Source organism: Cottoperca gobio, chromosome 8 (assembly GCF_900634415.1).
Source record: "Cottoperca gobio chromosome 8, fCotGob3.1, whole genome shotgun sequence".
NCBI classification, from domain to species: Eukaryota; Metazoa; Chordata; class Actinopteri; order Perciformes; family Bovichtidae; genus Cottoperca; species Cottoperca gobio.
The window spans coordinates 22,131,318-22,149,341 of record NC_041362.1 but is presented as its reverse complement, the minus strand read 5'-3'; the positions used below and the strand labels follow the sequence as shown (position 1 = coordinate 22,149,341).

General features: G+C 39.0%; 1 protein-coding gene across 10 annotated transcripts in view; it reads right to left on the bottom strand.

Moving 5' to 3' along the window:
* Positions 1-18,024, bottom strand: part of rbfox1 (RNA binding fox-1 homolog 1) — a 269,038-nt gene that overhangs the window by 87,999 nt on the left and 163,015 nt on the right. For 9 of the 10 annotated variants that reach the window (XM_029438228.1, XM_029438226.1, XM_029438227.1 and 6 more), the window contains exon 1: positions 7,344-7,619. The exons of the other annotated variant lie outside the window; for it this stretch is intronic. In XM_029438228.1, the coding sequence (XP_029294088.1) occupies positions 7,344-7,439 (96 nt within the window). In that variant the 5' untranslated portion in view covers positions 7,440-7,619. Of the gene's footprint in view, positions 1-7,343; positions 7,620-18,024 lie in introns of those variants that run through there. 10 annotated transcript variants of the gene reach the window in all.

Below are 18,024 nucleotides of genomic sequence, written 5' to 3'. Positions count from 1 at the left end.
TCCACCATTCAATATCCACAGACTTTATAATTGTGTCTCTACTCAAATCTGAGCCATTTCACTGCGGCAGAAATGTGCTCTGAGAGCTGGGTTATGCATGTATTAGTCCGTCAGATATAATAGCAATGTATTTTTTAAAATGCACTATGTAAAAAGAATATTACTATTATTGTAGTATACAGTATATTTCAATTATAAGATGTAAACCGGAGCACACTCACATGCTAAAACAGAGCGTTTAGACATACATGTATATTCAGACAGACAGAGCCAGAGAGAAATGTGTTTTTTGAACATTACAGCAGGTAAACATGTTCGAGTAGATACTCAAAATAATATGATAATATTTGCCCTTTGAAGTGACTTCATGTTAGAGTTCTAATAGAGTTCAAATACAGGTACAATCATTTATCAGCTATGTTCAGAAACACAACAGGGAATACAAATAATTATCAGACCTGGATTTTGTTCAAAGTTGTCATAAATGTGATAGTTAGTTGTATTGTCTGAAGTGGAAGACGGTTTTAACTACAGTACTTAAACGCACCACTCATCTGCATCAACCTCAGATGTGTTCACTCATTGGATGGGCTGGAACACACACATGGATGGTAAACAAAAAGTCGTTTGCAAAGAACTCTGCAAAGTTCACTACAAACAGTGTATGATGAAGGGCTCTGATGAAGAAGAGTGCACGCTGCTGCTACATCAGTGGACACAGACGGTGGCTGCTGGTTTAGTTGTAACACGTGCAAAACCATGTAATCCACAACAGTGTTTGTGCTGCTGTGAATGTGAACTTTGTTGGAAGCACTGTTGGAGAAGTTAATGAGCGATGCAGAGGATGAATTTACATGTGTCAGCACTCTTTCACAGGTACACAGTAAAGCTGAAGAAGATGCTCATTCCTCCGAGCCAGCATGTGTTATGTCCGTGTTAGCAGAGTGTGTCCTGCTAACCTCAGAACTACACAGAAGCAATGTTTACCTCTGCCAGGGAAAGCAGTGCCAGAACCCCCTTTTTCCAGGTAGACTCTTAATGTGAAACTTCAGCAGGAAGCGTTGACAATAACTTAATGTAAATTGAAAGAACAGCTGCAGCAGAAATGACTGGGAATACATGAAGGACAAAAATGCTTCCTCTCATTCTTTTCACAAGTCTTGTGAACATCAGATTGCACAGTAACAGCTACAATGCAGTGCAGTTACTATGACACTATCACTACTATTTCAGAAGAGTCACAGCTCTTCTCATGGAATGTGTTGCTCTTTTCTCTGCTCTTGGCTGAGAGCATATACCCAGAATGGATTTTCCCCACCATTTAAACACACACACACACACACACACACTCACACACACACACACACACACACACACACAAGCAGGGGAGCATGATGTGTACATGATTAAAGATTGACTGCATCGACTGTGTGAACATAATGAATCCACTCTGTCACACGTTTCTGTCATAGACTATTGAGCTCTTTGTGAAAAAAAGAAAAACATGAAATGTGTGTGTTGAAATAAATTGAGAACCATCGGAGGGTGAATCAAAATGTACATCAAAAAATAATTAAGCGGTGCTGTCTGAAAATAATTCTGCCACTACAAACACACACACACACACGCACACACACACACACACACACACACACACACACACACACACACACACACACACACACACACACACACACACACACACAGATTCCCTAATGGCCTTCAGATGTATTCAAAATGTCTTACATGGCTCGACTATATATAGCTTCAAAGACCCAGATTCCCTATGTAGGCACGGCACACACACACACACATGCGCGCGCGTGCGCACACACACAGACACACACACACACACACACACACACACACAAAATGTTCTGGCATAACATGCCAACACATTAACACAATCTGGAATACTCGAACATTGCAATCTGAAAACAAAAGCTCTCGCTCTCACACACACACACACACACACACACACACACACACACACACACACACACACACACACACACACACACACACACACACACACACACACACACTCTCTCTCTCACAGCAGGTAGCGAGGGATGAAAGAGCTGGATAAAGGAATGAGACTAATGGAGGAAAGTTGCTTAATGACAAATTGTCAGATTGCAGAAGCCATTTTCTCTGCTCGTCATTTAGCTCTTTCATCCCAGAGCGCCGTTAAAATATTCCTCTGCTTCAGGCTTTTGCTCGGTCACACTTTCATTTCTTTTTACTCGCTCCCTTGCATTTTCTTCTTCTCTCTCTCTCTCTCTCTCTGCTTCCAGACGCAACGGCAGAAGGCCCACAATGCCGATGTGCTCGAAAACTGGGTCATAAAAACACACAGCATGCCCACCGACTCCATACATTCTGACTGCAGACACTGTAACAGACACAGAAAGTGGAATTCATTCCAAGGTTGAAGCGTGATGTGTGCAGCAGTTTATATATTTTATTTCCCTTTATTGTTTTTTTGTGAGCGAGTGTTATTGTATTATCCATTTTCATTATTTATTTATGGCGTGTGTACACGTGCGAGGGAATATAAATTCCAAATGTAAAGCATTCACCTCTTTTAACGGCATTACAGCGCTGCTCGCTGCACACAGTGCCGTGTACAATTCAATATTCTTTACAACCCATTCGGAATGAAATATGAAGACAGTTAAGACTCTGCACTTTCAAACATTCATACGTGAAACGTCCAAACATCGCCTGTGCTTTGATTTGAACTCACCACATAGAAAACGTGACACACTATTTCATATAGAAATTCACATATGTGCTTTAAATCACATTTTATTTCACATAATATAAAAATCACAAGTGTCAATATGATGATCACAGATGGCAAATCATTTGTGTTGAAGTGTGTGAAATACAATTGTTAGTTTTTCTTGGGTTAGTTTTGAGAAAATGTTTTGTCTTTAAGCAGCACATGTCGAATGAGGAGAGTGTAAAGATGCTGATGTGGTTGGAGAATCACACAGGATCACAGCTTTGTTCCCCCTGAGAAGCAGCTGTAACACAGTGTCCACTGTACCTGCCCTGAGCCTCACGCAGCAGCCCATCACTCAGAAGTCACATGTAGCAAACAGCAATAAACGTATGTGTAAGAGCACAAAGCCACTGCGGCACTGTTGTGTAAGGAAGCAGCCCCAGTCAGAGTGTGAGGCCACGTTCACAAAGTTACCCGCAGTGCCTCTAACACAAAAGCACTCAGTTACTAATTTAGTGACGTTATATTCACTGTCAGTGTGCGGTTACTGCTGTAGGCGATGCCTTTCTTGCATGAATATATTCACACGTCATGTGAATATATGATACGTATTGTGATTATACTGTACATACAAATCTTTACAGTACACATACCCAACACCCACACCAAGGGGAAAAGAAACAATAAGAAGCCGAACCTTCAACCTGCTTCACTACATTACACTGACGTGCACGCAGAAGTAGACCCACAGCACTTCCATGTAAAAGCATAAGTCTACAGTATCTGCTTATACAGCACAACAGTATGTGCACGGACATGTCCATGAAAGGAAACAATGGAACAAGAAGGGGAACATTCTAATAAACTGCTAAATATGTTCTATACATTTCATTATTACCTTTTAAAAAACAGAATTATGAATTAGCTGCAGAATTGAATTGACAAATTGACAGAAAAATGATCGCCAACTATTTTGATAATCAATTAAGCTTTACAAAAGCATCCAAAAAATACCAGAAAATGCTTTTTTCAGCTTCTCAAATGTGGAGATTTGGTGCTTCTCTCTGTCTTATATCATATTAAGCTGAATATCTTTGAGTTTTGGACTGACATAACAAGACATCACAAACTGGGATGGACATTTCTCACTATTAATTTTATAAATCAAACAATTAATCAAGTAATCTAGAAAACAATATTTAATTGCAGCCCTAATTATTTTGTATAATCTATATTAATGTATATAACTGTAAAACAGTTCAAGTCATTGTGGTGTTTTTAAATTTGATTACCAGAACAGCTTTCTGCAACATCACCTCCCACCCAGACTGTGACTTCCTGCTGCACAAACTCTCTTCATGCTTTCATCACATCCAGGCTCCAGGCTGCAACTGCAAATTTCATATGAACTGTAAAAATGCTCACAAGCCCCCCCACACAACGTCCATGGACGGCAGCCTCTTACAGATCCCCGGGACCTGCTGCCAATCCTGGGACTTTCCAGCTGCGTCTCCCTCACTCTCTCTGGAACTCTGTGCTATCACCCGTTTAACATCCAATCCTCCCAGTACACTGGGAAAAAAAGAGAATTCTGCTCTCTATTCAATTGTATCATTATTATTGTTATTATTGTTATTATTATTATTATTATTATTATTATTATTATTATTATTATTATTATTATTATTAACATTATTATTATTATTATTATTATTATTATTATATTTTAGGTAACATGAGTCCAAGATCTATGTATTAAATATTTCTTATGACTTTATATTTTTGCTCATTATTTGGCTTGTGACCGATAAAGTAATTTGTTTTTTAGATTTATTTACACTACAGACAGGAACCTACAAGTGTTTCGTTTCCTCACTGCAGTTCATCCAACTGCTCTAATGTTACATTTATATTTAATACATGGTGTAGTCCCTGCCCAAAAGATGCAACATGCTAAGTATGTGCAGGTGTGACAGAGTCGCTGACGCTCTGACACCATATGGAACACACACTGATGGATGTGTAACAGTGTAGCGCCATCTACTGGGACTCATCACCGCTGATGATTGATCTGTGGGTTGTGTAATGATGGAGGAACATGAGGACAGTGTACAGCAGCAGCAGCCTGCAGGGTGTAAACACTGCGCCCGCAAACATGATCCTGTTTCCATTCCACAGCCTCCTTATTCACAGAACTACTGCTTGTACTGTATATTCATTATTCCACACACACACACACACACACACACACACACACACACACACACACACACACACACACACACACACACACACACACACACACACACACTCAAAAGCGCAATACACTTGGAGGAGAGACAGTTAATAAAACATAAAGAAGAAAACATGGTTAAAAAAAGATAAATTTATGATCATCATTCATCTCTTCTCTGACAACATTATATAAAAACCAGAGCACAGAGCACATTACACGTATACTGTTATGTCCGAGCCTTCATAAATGATCACGCTCTAATACAGTAGGCCAGTCCTTTGTGCCACAGCAGAGTGACTGTGGTCCTAAACAGTGGGGCACTAGTTCACAAAATATAAAACCCATCACATGCTAGTCTCTCTGCAGCTGTATTTGAACTAGTTTCCACTATTATGACAATAAAGATGCTCTTGCAATAATGTTTCCATACAAAACTGCAATGTTTTGCTCAATAAATGCATAAAAACTTGAGTGTGAAGGTTGATGCCGACCCTCTATCTCTTGTAGACACACAGCGCAGAAGGAAGAGTCCAAAGGCAACGGACTCAAACGTTACTATTACACCAGTGTGCTCACTACATGTAAGAAGAAGCAGACCAGCATGGACTGAACTGACGTTTATATTTAAGTATTATATTTTATATGTCAGTTTCTGAGACCTCTACATCACCAAGATCAATAATTACAAACCTCTTGTGAGCATCATGGTACTTGTTAACTTCCCTTTAGTGGATTATCAGTTCAATGCAGGAAGAGGTCTCTTATTGACCAAAGTCAAGATGGCCGCCTCCTTGTTGTGACTAAAATATAAGTATACAACTATAAATAAATAAATGCAAGTAAGGTAAATAAATGCACTTCTATAAAAGCAGGATATAAAATATCATTTTATATTTGGATGTTTGATACGCACAAAAAATAATATTTATTTCTCTGTCAAAAGGTTCGATAAACACCTCTATTTGAAGATTTTTTAAAGACAATAAGTATTTTATGTGTGAGGCTTTACAGGGTTGACGTAACATAGAAACTTAATTTTCCATTTATGTGCACATGTGTATGACAAAATAAAAACATTTATGTACTTCATGTCTGAATAATAACTGGCAAAATAATGATTTAAATAATATTTGTATGTGCACACAACACAACACTACCATACTAAAAGTATGGTTGTGTTGTGTTGTGTGCACATACAAATACTTTTAGTGAGCAATCTAAACTTGAAAATGAAATTGCAAAGTAAGTTCTGCATTTTAATTTAAAATATGTCCTGATTATAGTTCATTTCGGATGGAATTAAAAACAAAAAACTATGATGGAAGGATTATTTTAGATTTATTTTGAAAAAAAAAATTAAAGTCAAAGTCCAAGCCCAGTGATTATGAAATGAATGTGGCTAAAATCAGACACTGATCAGAGAGCCGTCTGGAGAACAACTTTATCAAAGTTATGATAGTTTTTTCTCATGATGGTAAAGGTGTCAATATAAACACTACAGTAAAACAGGCTGATATGATCCATTATGATCAGGTGGGAAAAACAAAATAATATATCTGATAATACCTCAATATATGGTCAATAATACATAAAACATTTGATAATGATAATAAATTACTGATTAATCCAATACAAACTTCACAAAAGTGTTAAAGATAAAATAATAAAATAAATGGTAGTACTAAAATCGAACGCTATCCAAGAAATGACAGTATCTCCAAAAATATTTTATTTTTGTATTCAGAGTCACAGTACTACTGAAACAATTGACAAAAACACAATGAAGCAGGACTTCTGAATGCAGCTGCAATATGATTAATGTAGTTATTCAAAAAAGGAATATTCCCAAAAATCTATCTGGCAGGTACTGTGAACATGGTACTAAATGTAATGCTGGATATAAACACACTAGAATATAGAGCATTGTCTCTCCAACTAACACATGTCAACCGCACTGAACCTTTCCTGGAAGTAGACTTCCACCTGCCTCATCTTCAAAGTGGGGGAAAGCCCCAGTATCACACATTCTCTCTCACACACACACACACACACGCAGCATGGTGGCAGGACGAGCAGGACTGATGCCTATCAAACTGGCACAAACTGACACTACGCATTTACAGAGGGAACATATCCAAACACTATGTGTTCCTCTTGTATGTCACTGTTAGTACAGGCACGCAGCTATTCTGCTCCCTCCATATGTCCAGCAGCAGCAGCAGCAGACAATGGCATGTACACAAGATAAAGATTCGTGTAGACACAATCACAATCACACTCACGCACACACACACACACACACACACACACACACACACACACACACACACACACACACACACACACACACACACACACACACACACAGTCACTCACCTGCTGTAAATACATGAAGGTGAGGGCGGCGCAGGACAGCTGAGGACAGGCGTCCACGTTGGGTAACGCCACGCATGTTCCTCCAGGATGCTGCATGTTTCCTCCTCTAGCTGACAACACAAAACCCCCGACAATACACAACCCTGCTCTGAACGGCGAGGTGCAGAGAGCAGGATGAGCAGAGACAGAAAGAAACGAAAAAAGAAGGAAAGAAAGAGAAAGAATGATTGGTCGAGAGTGAGCAGAGAGATGGAGCTTGACAGGAAGCTGCAGCCGGTCCCGTACGATGGAGACCCGAGTGTTTTCTGCTCCCAAGAAGGCGGGACGAGCGCGCGCAGAGAGCGAGAGAAAGAGCGAGAGAGAGAGAGAGAGAGAGAGAGAGCGCGATCTGCTGCAGTGTGTGTGAGTCAGTGTGTGTGAGAGAGAATAAGTGTGAGTCTGACTCAGTATGTGTGTGTGTGTGTGTGTGTGTGTGTGTGTGTGTGTGTGCGCGCGTGTGTGTGTGTGTTTTGTGTGGAGACAAGCCAGCAGTCAGTGTGACTGCGATCGCTGGAGCGTGAGGGAGGCAGAAAATTGTCTGTGTGTGTTTATAATGTGTGTGTATGAGAGAGTCCAGCTGTGTGTATGTGCATTTCTTTTTTTTCTTTCACAAAATGCTGATCTCTCTCTCTCTCTCTCTCTCTCTCTCTCTCTCTCTCTCTCTCTCTCTCTCTCTCTCTCTCTCTCCCTATTTCTGTCTCTCTGTCTGTCTCTCTCTCTCTCTCTCTCTCTCTCTCTCTCTCTCTCTCCTCTCTCTCTCTATTTCTGTCTCTCTCTCTCTCTCTCTCTCTCTCTCTCTCTCTCTCTCTCTCTCCTCTCTCTCTCTCTCTCTCTCTCTCCCTCCTCTTGATGAATTGAAGTTCTCTGACATGTGTTACTGGAGGCTATCTAGGATGCTGACTGCAGCCACAATATAAGTCTCTCTCTCTCTCTCTCTCTCTCTCTCTCTCTCTCTCTCTATATATATATATATATATATATATATATATATATATATATATATATATATATATATATATATATATATCTGAAGGGCCATCATTTGCTGCCAAAACCTTTTGAATCATGCAAAATAAAAAAAACCTTAACTGTGTTAATTGACAGAAAAAGAAAGAATGAATTGAAATATGAAAAAAAATATCAATAGACTCCAGAAAAAATCTGGTCTGAGTGAATTGAGCGAACAGGATTAACTGTTTCTTTGCTCCGGACCCTGCAGCCCTTATACATAGCTATTAAACCAATGATATGAAGTGCTTAAAGGTACACTGCAGTGATTTAGTATTGCACCTCATTAAAGTAGTTGAGGGAATCCAAAGGAACACATAGGAGGAGGCAGAGGCAGAGGCAGATGCATCGAATCACTGCATAATACACTCCCTATGATGCAACTCTTACATGAGGACCCCCCTACCTAGTAAATGCGAACATATTTCAAACTCCACCTCCAGTTTGTAACAGACTGTTATAAATGTATAGTCTCTAATCCCAAGTCACATTTTCACCATTTTGATAATTCAACTGTTTGCACAGGCTGAGTGGGACTCACCATGACAAGTAAACTGACCTCGATCTGTAAAATCGATTTAGTCTCTAAACATTATATTGGGAAATTCCATCCACCATTCACTATCCACAGGATAAGACATTCAACAACTATGTATTTTAAAATGATGTAATGAGACTTTGTTGGTGTTTTTGCTAAACAAAATACTGGTCTGTCTTTCACAATATAATTACTTTTGACAGCAGAACTAGTTCAGACACCAGAGAACCTATTATTAACCAAACAGCTGTTTGGTTAGGCCAACTCTCCATTGGCATTAGGTATGAAGATATGGACGAGGACAGTGGCACCTTAGTTTTCAGCATGCACATACATATGTACTGAGGAGGGAATGTGAATGGCAAAGCAAAAATTTTTTTTTGTAATAAAATAAAATAAAAAATAATAATGTGCTTTATGTACAAACAATTTTGCGACCCCCCTGCAGTACGTCCACGGACCCCCTGGGGGTTGCGGATCCCCTGTTGAAGACCTATGGTCTACACCAACAGACAATACAAAGTAGTAAAAATATCCTCAAATGTGATTTCAGGACATTTCCATACGTCGTAGCCTACTGCCAACGGCTGATAGATGTTGTGCTGTAAAACCATCGGATTGCCACAGTGTAACTGCTGAATGTTCCCAAATATAATTAATCTTTTACAACGCTGCTAGTGCTAAACCAGAAGAACGAACACAGTTACGTTTGAACCAGAAGTGAAAAAACATGGGAAAAGCAAAACAATATTATGGAACACAGGTGAGCTGAGCAGTCAACCAGCCTGACTCATTCTTTGGTCTAAGAATATTGTGAGAAAATATGCATTGTCATTTGGATGAGAAAGATAACGTCATAAACAAGTATATTATGGGATTAAGCAGAACACTAGAACTGCATGGCGTCAGGCTGGAGCTGCTTTTTATCCATCCGTGATCCCTTTTTTTCCCTGTACCTCCATCCTTTGGGCACATCTTTAAGTTGCTACCACACACACGCACAACTTTAGCCAAGCAATTGGCAGAGCTCTTATCCACACATCCTGCTCTACTCAATGATTCCCCATTACAATGAGAATTTTCAATAATAAAAATTCTAAATATTTCACTTGAAGCCAAAGGATTTAGTTTTCTTCATATATATATTTACATATGAAACAGAAACAGAATGTACATTCTCAAACAAAAGGAGGTATTCAAACTGTTGTGCTGATGTAATGTGGCATATCTTATGCCACATTACATCAGCACAACAGTTATGTCATATTCAGAACTGCTCTAAGTTTCTCTTTTCAACAGATATGTTTTCATAATAATGTATACTTTATTTTGTTACTGTCAATGAAACTCATTACTTCCTGCAGATGTTTCAAATAAAAAGCCTAACAAAAATGGGACGGCTTATTCCCATCAAGCCCCTGAAAGGTCTTTACAGTGAAACTGAAAAAACTGAAAATTGGAAGTCAATGGAAATCTTTTTTGTGGAAGAAGAGAAACTCTTACTAAAATGTTTACAGATATGAGACAGAGGATATTGGGGGGGGGGGGGAAATGCTTACCTGTTATGTAAGACTGTTTTAAACAAAGGCCTGGTTCACTGTGTAAAGGACATTACTTGAGAAATTACTCAGTGTAGCATGTCCTTCAGTTCACTATTACACATTTTTAAAGATTTAAATCCAAAAGACAAAAATCAAATGTAAAAACAAATTCAAATTACTCTGCTTTAAATGATGCATTTCCTGCCATCTGAAATGTTACACGTATACTATTGCCTTTTAAATTATAATCCACTCGGAAAGGTTTATGTTTGTTTATTTATTTAAGAATGGACAATGCATATTAAATATGGTCATTTTCATCTGCAGTCCCTGACAGGCATTACAACAAAACATACAATGCCCTGATGTCTGCATGCCTACTAGCTAAGTATGCTATTTGTCAACTCCATTTTAAAAATGGGTCACTGAGCTTCCTGAAGCCCTCAGGAAATCTTCTGATATCCTAACTTGATCACAATATTGCCTTAGTGTGCACAAATAATATAAAGGCAACTTTGGGACGGGCATTTAGCTTCTGTAAAATATACATTTGGAATGGACTTGTTTTGTGCTGATAAAACTTAAAATAGACTCTTCTACATCTCATTTCTTTTTTAGAGCCAAAGTTAATGTCATGCATATTTCTGTTTGAAAGCATCCAAGTGTAGGTTTGGAACATTTCTGATTTTAGCGACACCTCGTTATAAAAAATAGAGGCAGATATAGCATTGCAGTCCTTCACCCAGTCCCGCCCTGTCCCAGTACTTGTGGTCCGTTGTGCTCATGTCCCAGACTTTCAGTGTGAACAGTCTCTTTTCCCTTTGATTTGTCATCCAGTTTTTCACTGATCAGTCCTGTTTCCCAAGAAAATTAGCCAACCTGCCTACCAACACTATATTTGACTGATAGGCTAAATGACCGAACAATGTTGAACAGTGAAATCATTACCCAACATGCACCAAAGCTTACAGACCCACATCATGCTTCAATTTAGCAGGCTAACTCATTAGTCCATCTAGTAGATGTATGTGGTTGTTCATCTTTCCATTGTTTTGCTATACATTTGTGGGCTGTCATAAGTGCAAATCTAATACATTTGAGTTTGATGTTATTGACTTTTATCGCCCAGAAGGGTTACTCTTGGTTCTGCGGGGATGGTTATTCCTGTGATGTCATTAAGCGCATTGAGTAAAGAGGTCCAATATGAATGTAGACATGTGCAGGCCCACACCATATGTATTAGTGTGCCTTTACCAGTTTTACATCTCGGGCAGAAGTGGGAGCACTGAGGATTTATTCTGTGTAGCCTATCGGGGGTATAGTATGAATCAGATTATATTGTGTAATTTTATGTCCAGTGTTAAAAGAGAAATACTGACTGCCACTACACAGTGCTAACCATTCCTTTTCTTCAAGGTCTCCATTCCATTTGCGTTTCACTCTAAAGAATTTGAAAAATTCCCGAGTAGATACAAACCCTTTCACTTCCCGTTCGTCACACATAAGTTTATCTGGAGGTAATTATTCTAATGGTTGTAGACGGCCTTCTTGTTCTGAGATGATAAAGTGCCTAAACTGGAGGTATATGAAAATGTGCGGGGTAGCCCGTACTGGGAGGAGAGCTCTTCAGATGTCTGGATGTCGCTTTAAACAAATTCTCAAAAATGTTTATATACGTTTTGTAAGCCATATATTTGTGATACTATCTCTAAGGGCTCTAGGTAAAGAGGGATTTCTGTAATATATTAATAGAATTAATACTCCGTGTTACTCTAGATCTTATATGGATGGACAGCGATTGGATTTGTTGTTATAACCAGGAGAGTTTTTAAAGAGTTATGGTACTGATTCCAATTTCAATTTATGTAAGTGACACCGTTCAATTTGTTTCGATATATGTGGTGGGCTCTGCCTGTCATGTCCATACTGCTCTAATGTGTTCTGTCTAGTAGAAGTACTTTAAATTAGGCAGAGTAGTTTGAAAAAAAATTGTTCAAACTGGAATTGGTAGCATCTGGAACAAATACAAGTATTTTGGCAATATATACATTTTTACGCAATTAACTCGCCCCATTATAGACAAAGGTACATCCTTCCATCACTTATAGTCTTTTTCTTTTACTAATGGTGTGTAATTAAGGGAGAATGTATTGTATACCTCATTTAAAATGTTTAGTCGTAAGCAGGTGATGTAATCAGGGCTCCATTGAAGCATAGTACCAGGAGGTTGAACATTAGGCATAATTACACTTTTGTTTATGTTGACCTTGAAGCCTGATATTTTACCATATTCCATTGTCTCAAACAGGTATTTCCCCTCGAAGCGGTCAAAAGCTTTTTGGCGTCAAGACACTGACACAAGGGTTTTGGTCAGATTAGGAGCTATAGATTGTATCCAGTTTGGTCCATATTGTTTATTGTTCAAGTCGTAGAGCAAGGATTTCAGAGAAAATGTTAAAATCACCGGGAAGAATTGAAATAGGCATGTACGAGCTGCAAAATTTGTCACCTTGCCTGGTTTGGGTAAAACAATAATGACTCTGGACGTCTACCTGTTTCTATAGCATGATTAAACTTAATGAGCATAGCTTCTATCAGTCTGGGGCTCGTGCCCTGTAGAATTCCCTGGGGAATCCGTCATGGCCTGGTGACTTTCCGGAGGCAAGTAAGGTTAAGGCTTTCATCACCTCCTCTTCTGTAATACTGCCCTCTAGTGTCTTCTTATTGTAACTTGATAGTACAGGAAAATCAAGCTTGTCCAGAAAATGCTTAATGCTCCAAGGGTTACATCCTTGAAATGTGTGTAGGGATTGGCACTAGCTCAAAAAGCATAATTCCTTAATCTCATTTTCAAGAGATTGGATTTTATCTACATACGCTTTGCGTTTATCACAGGTGTAATAAAAGATTTGACCTCTGAGGCAAGTTGTCATAGCCTCCCATACAGCGTAAGGATTTGCAGTATTTTGATTTATATTAATAAATTAGTCAATTTTCCTGTTTATCATATTCACAAAGTCTGAATCATTAAGTGGGATGTAAATCTCCATCTATTACGCCTGGAAACTGCCATGGATGCAGGTATTGTGACTAACAAGGCAGCATGGTCCAATAAGGTCCTTGCTAAAGCAGCTCCACTTTTATGGGATGAATATATTATGTAAAATTGCCAGTGAACATTTCACACGGTTTATGTGGATTCTAGCCATGTGGATTTCATAACTTTCCACCCCTCAGATATATGTATGTGACACTTTGAATCTAAACCACAATTTACATATAATTTTTAAATATGACATATTAAAGGATGATGCTGAGGTGCTGCTAGAAGTTATTGTTCGGAACATGTTCTGCAAGGTTTCTACCTTCATTTCCTTTCATCTCTTACCCAAAATATGATTTCAAAAAGAAAGAAATACGATCAAAAAAGGAGCAATGTGGATTCAGACATTAGTGAAGTAGTGAAAGGGACAAATTGTGCAAAATATATGCAAAATACAATTTTATCAATTGTTGTGTTAGCTCACATGACATCTTTGTAATCATAATTTTTACATATCCACCATCTAAACTTTACTTAAACTGAATGTAGAAATGTTTTTTGTCCATTTAAAATTCCATTAAAGTTTATACAAGCAAGACGACAACGTCCTCAACAATGTTGACGAAAGAGGGAAAGCCAGTGTAACTTGGTACAATTCTACTATAAATGGAAAGTAAGATGACAAATAAAAAATGGAGCCACAAAGGGCTGGAAGATACAGACTCATTTAGTGAAGTTCAGTTTTATATCACAGAAGTCTCAACACAGACTGAAGTTTTAGCCACAACATGTAAAATACTGCTCCAATAATATTATAACAGGCTTTACAGTACAAATTGTGGAACTGTTCAAAATGCAGAGAGGCTACCAACAGTTATAGTATTTGGCCCCATTCTAAAATTACATTACATTACAGGTCATTCAGCAGATGCTATTATCCAGAGCGACTTACAGTGAACTAACTACAGGGACAGTCTCGCTGGAGCAGCTCAGGGTTAAGTACCTTGCTCAGGGGCACAATGGTGGCAGCCTGGTATTGAACTCACAACCTTCTGGTGTTGTTTTTGGAAGCCGTACCACTAGACTACAAAATGAGTCGCAGGTGACCAGTTTGGGGTTTTAAATTGGGCTTAATCTGAACAGTGTTTGTCCGTCTCAATGAAACTACTGACAATCATATCTATAGCATATGAAATCAAATACTATAAAAGCAAAAATGTGCTTTCATATGATTTACGCAGCTATAGTTTCACACAACCTGCAACAAGAGAGTCCAAGCTTCCAACTTCACCAAATACAGCACCTGTTTTAACCCACACATCAGGTTACATTACTTTTAACGAGCAGGGCTATTAGCTGCTGTTCCTCGACATATATTCATGTGACGCCTGTCAACAGTATGAGGACCTCGTGCACACATTTGGACTTCAATTACAATGCCACTTACATCATCAAAGATCAGGGGTGTGGACCCTCCTACACAGAGCACAACATCCTATCAGTGAGGAGGATGACAAGAAGAGAAAGAGTGCAAGAATATTTTACTCAAGTAAAACTACTCTCACAAAGGTTACTTTCAAATTAAGTGAACGTTTGTTACTGCATTACATTGTTTTGTTTTTTAAATAAAAAAGGTATAACGTGCATTAACTTGCCAACGTATCCACAAGCAAAACACTATCACACCGCACTATTGATGCCTTATGTCTAACAATAAATGCCTTTTCTTTAGAAGTCACTTTGCAACCTGAGCATACACCTCATTATGACTTACAAACACACATTAAAGCAAAAAGAAAGCAGTCATACTGTTTTTGCACACACACAACAATCCTTGTGCACTGCAAAGTCCCCCACTATAAGCTCTTAGTTCTACTTTGCTTGTTAATTGTCAATGCAAAATATAAGCAGCCAATTTAGCTAGACCCAGCATGCACGTGTTGGTCAGGCATGTGTGTTTGATTTGGGCCACTTAGCGTGCCCACCATGAGGTCCATTAAATCACTGATTAATTAAAGTAGATGCGTTGTTGCATGGTTGTGCATTTCTGTACAGTTCACACACTGCTAGGCTCAACCAAGGTGCACCTGTAGCCCTCACACAGCCTGACACTCAGCCAGTGAATGTACACATTTAAACATGAATCTATGTGTCAGCCGAGTGCAGAGTGTGACCTCTCTGGACATAGAGCTCTCTGGAGCTCTGCCCTCCTGCGGCCACAGACACACCAGCAGCTTCTTCTCAGCTGCAGCTGCTGATTCAACACATTTCTTATGTTCCATTCTCACACATAGCTTATCATAATGTATTTGTTTTTACTGACGGATGGGAATTGAATGTAGCAACATACAATACCTGAGATTTAAAATAAAATGCTTGAGTAAATTACTGTTTTTGAATCTCAAATAAGTCCATGTATGCAAGAAAAACATGTGACTATAATGTTAAAATCATTGTAAAGAAGGAAAAGGCTGGAAGTGTAAGAGGTATCTCCGGTGATAAAGTGCATTTGTCTTCCTCGCTCCTATCTGCAGTTCAAGTGTAATCACGCCATCAGTTCTGAAGCACCATGTTTCTGACAGCTCATTTCCCTGTTGGAGCTGACAGTGATGGATGGAAATTGTACTGTGTGTGTTTCTGTGTAACTAGTGTGTGATTACACATGAGTGTTTAAGTGGTATACACACCTTGGAGTGTGTGAGTGTGTATGGATGCTGGTAAGGGTTATCACTACATGATGTCTTGGGGGCAAACAGTCAGCTAATAAGTCCCTGGATGAAGGAAACAAAGGGAGACAGAGAGAGCTACATAAAGTTTGGAGGAGAGTTTTAACAAGCCTTCATAGTGCAATTACAAAGTTTCCCTTAGTTCACTCTGAAACACAACACATAAAGCAAACTCACTAACATGAATGGAGAAATCAACTTGACCAACATTGCAAGGATGTGTGTCAGTCAGTCAGTACACAAAGTCCCAAGTTCACCACATGCCAATCATTTTTGTTAATTTGATAAACTGCTAATTTGTTTGAGAATGTGCATCACTAAACATCAACAATGTCAGGTTCTGTATGTTTTTCTTATCTTGTCATTGGGTCTTTGTACTGGGAGAGAGGATGGTGCCACCACATCAGAAATTAATATTGTGATTGTTTAAATTCAGTGTTTGGCTGTCTGCAACATGTCATGGTCTCATAGCCCTATTAGTTATAGCTCATACATTCTCAAATAATGGCCGGCCTTTAATACAAAGTTCTTCACATTGTTATTATTTTATACTGTATGTTTCTCCGCTAGTGAGATCTTATGTCTGGTCATGAGTGTGTGTGTGTGTGTGTGTGTGTGTGTGTGTGTGTGTGTGTGTGTGTGTGATATCTCTGTCTTTGTTCACAGCTAATCTCGCAAACTACTGGACTAATCAGCCCAATATGTTTTGTGCTCATTAATAACTGTATTGTTTTGAGTTTTGAAAGACCTATTTCAGACACTGTTTTATACCAGCAGTCATTGACTGCTGACTCCTCTCAGCCGGTGTCCTCAGCAGGCAGACAGAGAGAGACAGCGGGGATAAGCAGCGTGTAGAGCCTGCAGCATATTTTAACATCTAACTCTGTGCATTAAGGGTTTATTTCGACCGAACCAGAGTTGGTGAGAATTTGGCTCACAGGGCTTTACAATCTGTACAGCATATGCCATCATCTATCCATTGGCCCTCCATATGAAGAATATGGATGTGGTCGAAAGCCAAGCAACTTCCAGATGACCCCAAACAGAAGGGACCTGTGCCATACGACCACTCCTACCTGTTTTTTTACATGGACTATAGCAAGGCTTAATAGATTCATTGAAACTGAGCCTGACCCACAGGGCGGATAATGGTAATAGGTACAAGACTGAAGTAATCACAGAATAAGCAACTAACTGAATGTTGAGTTTTGAGTTTGGATTTAAATGCCTCAACAGTCCGACTGTCATAGGGGAGCCAGGCAGCCTGCTGACTTCTTTTTAACTCTGGAAAGAGACTCTGGAAAGAGACAGAAATCCTCTATTAGTGAAGCGCATGTGGTGGAGGTTTAAGGAGAGCAGACACGTATAAAGCACCCTTTCAAAAGCATCTTAAAAAGGTGCAGCATTTCACTTCTAACTACAGCTAACTAACCAACAGCAGGACAAGAATACTCAAAATACACAAACTGCTCAAACTCTAAAATGAAAATAGCACTTCTATGTTATAGTCTTCAGGTGTGGCGTCGGCACTTGTTTACTTAGCCATCTATGTGTTTACTGTGCTACAAATTGGGAGCTGTATGGTCTGTGGAACGTTTTGATAGTTTATTTATTGGGTCCAGGGCGGCAAAATTCAAGGTGCAATTTATTAAAGTAGGTCTGGTTAATCCCCTCTTAATTGCTCCTGCGTATTGTCCCACAAAAATACATAAAGACTTTATCAGTCAATTTGCGGATTTCCTCTCAAACACTATGCCCAACTTTGATTGATTTCTGATTCTTAGTG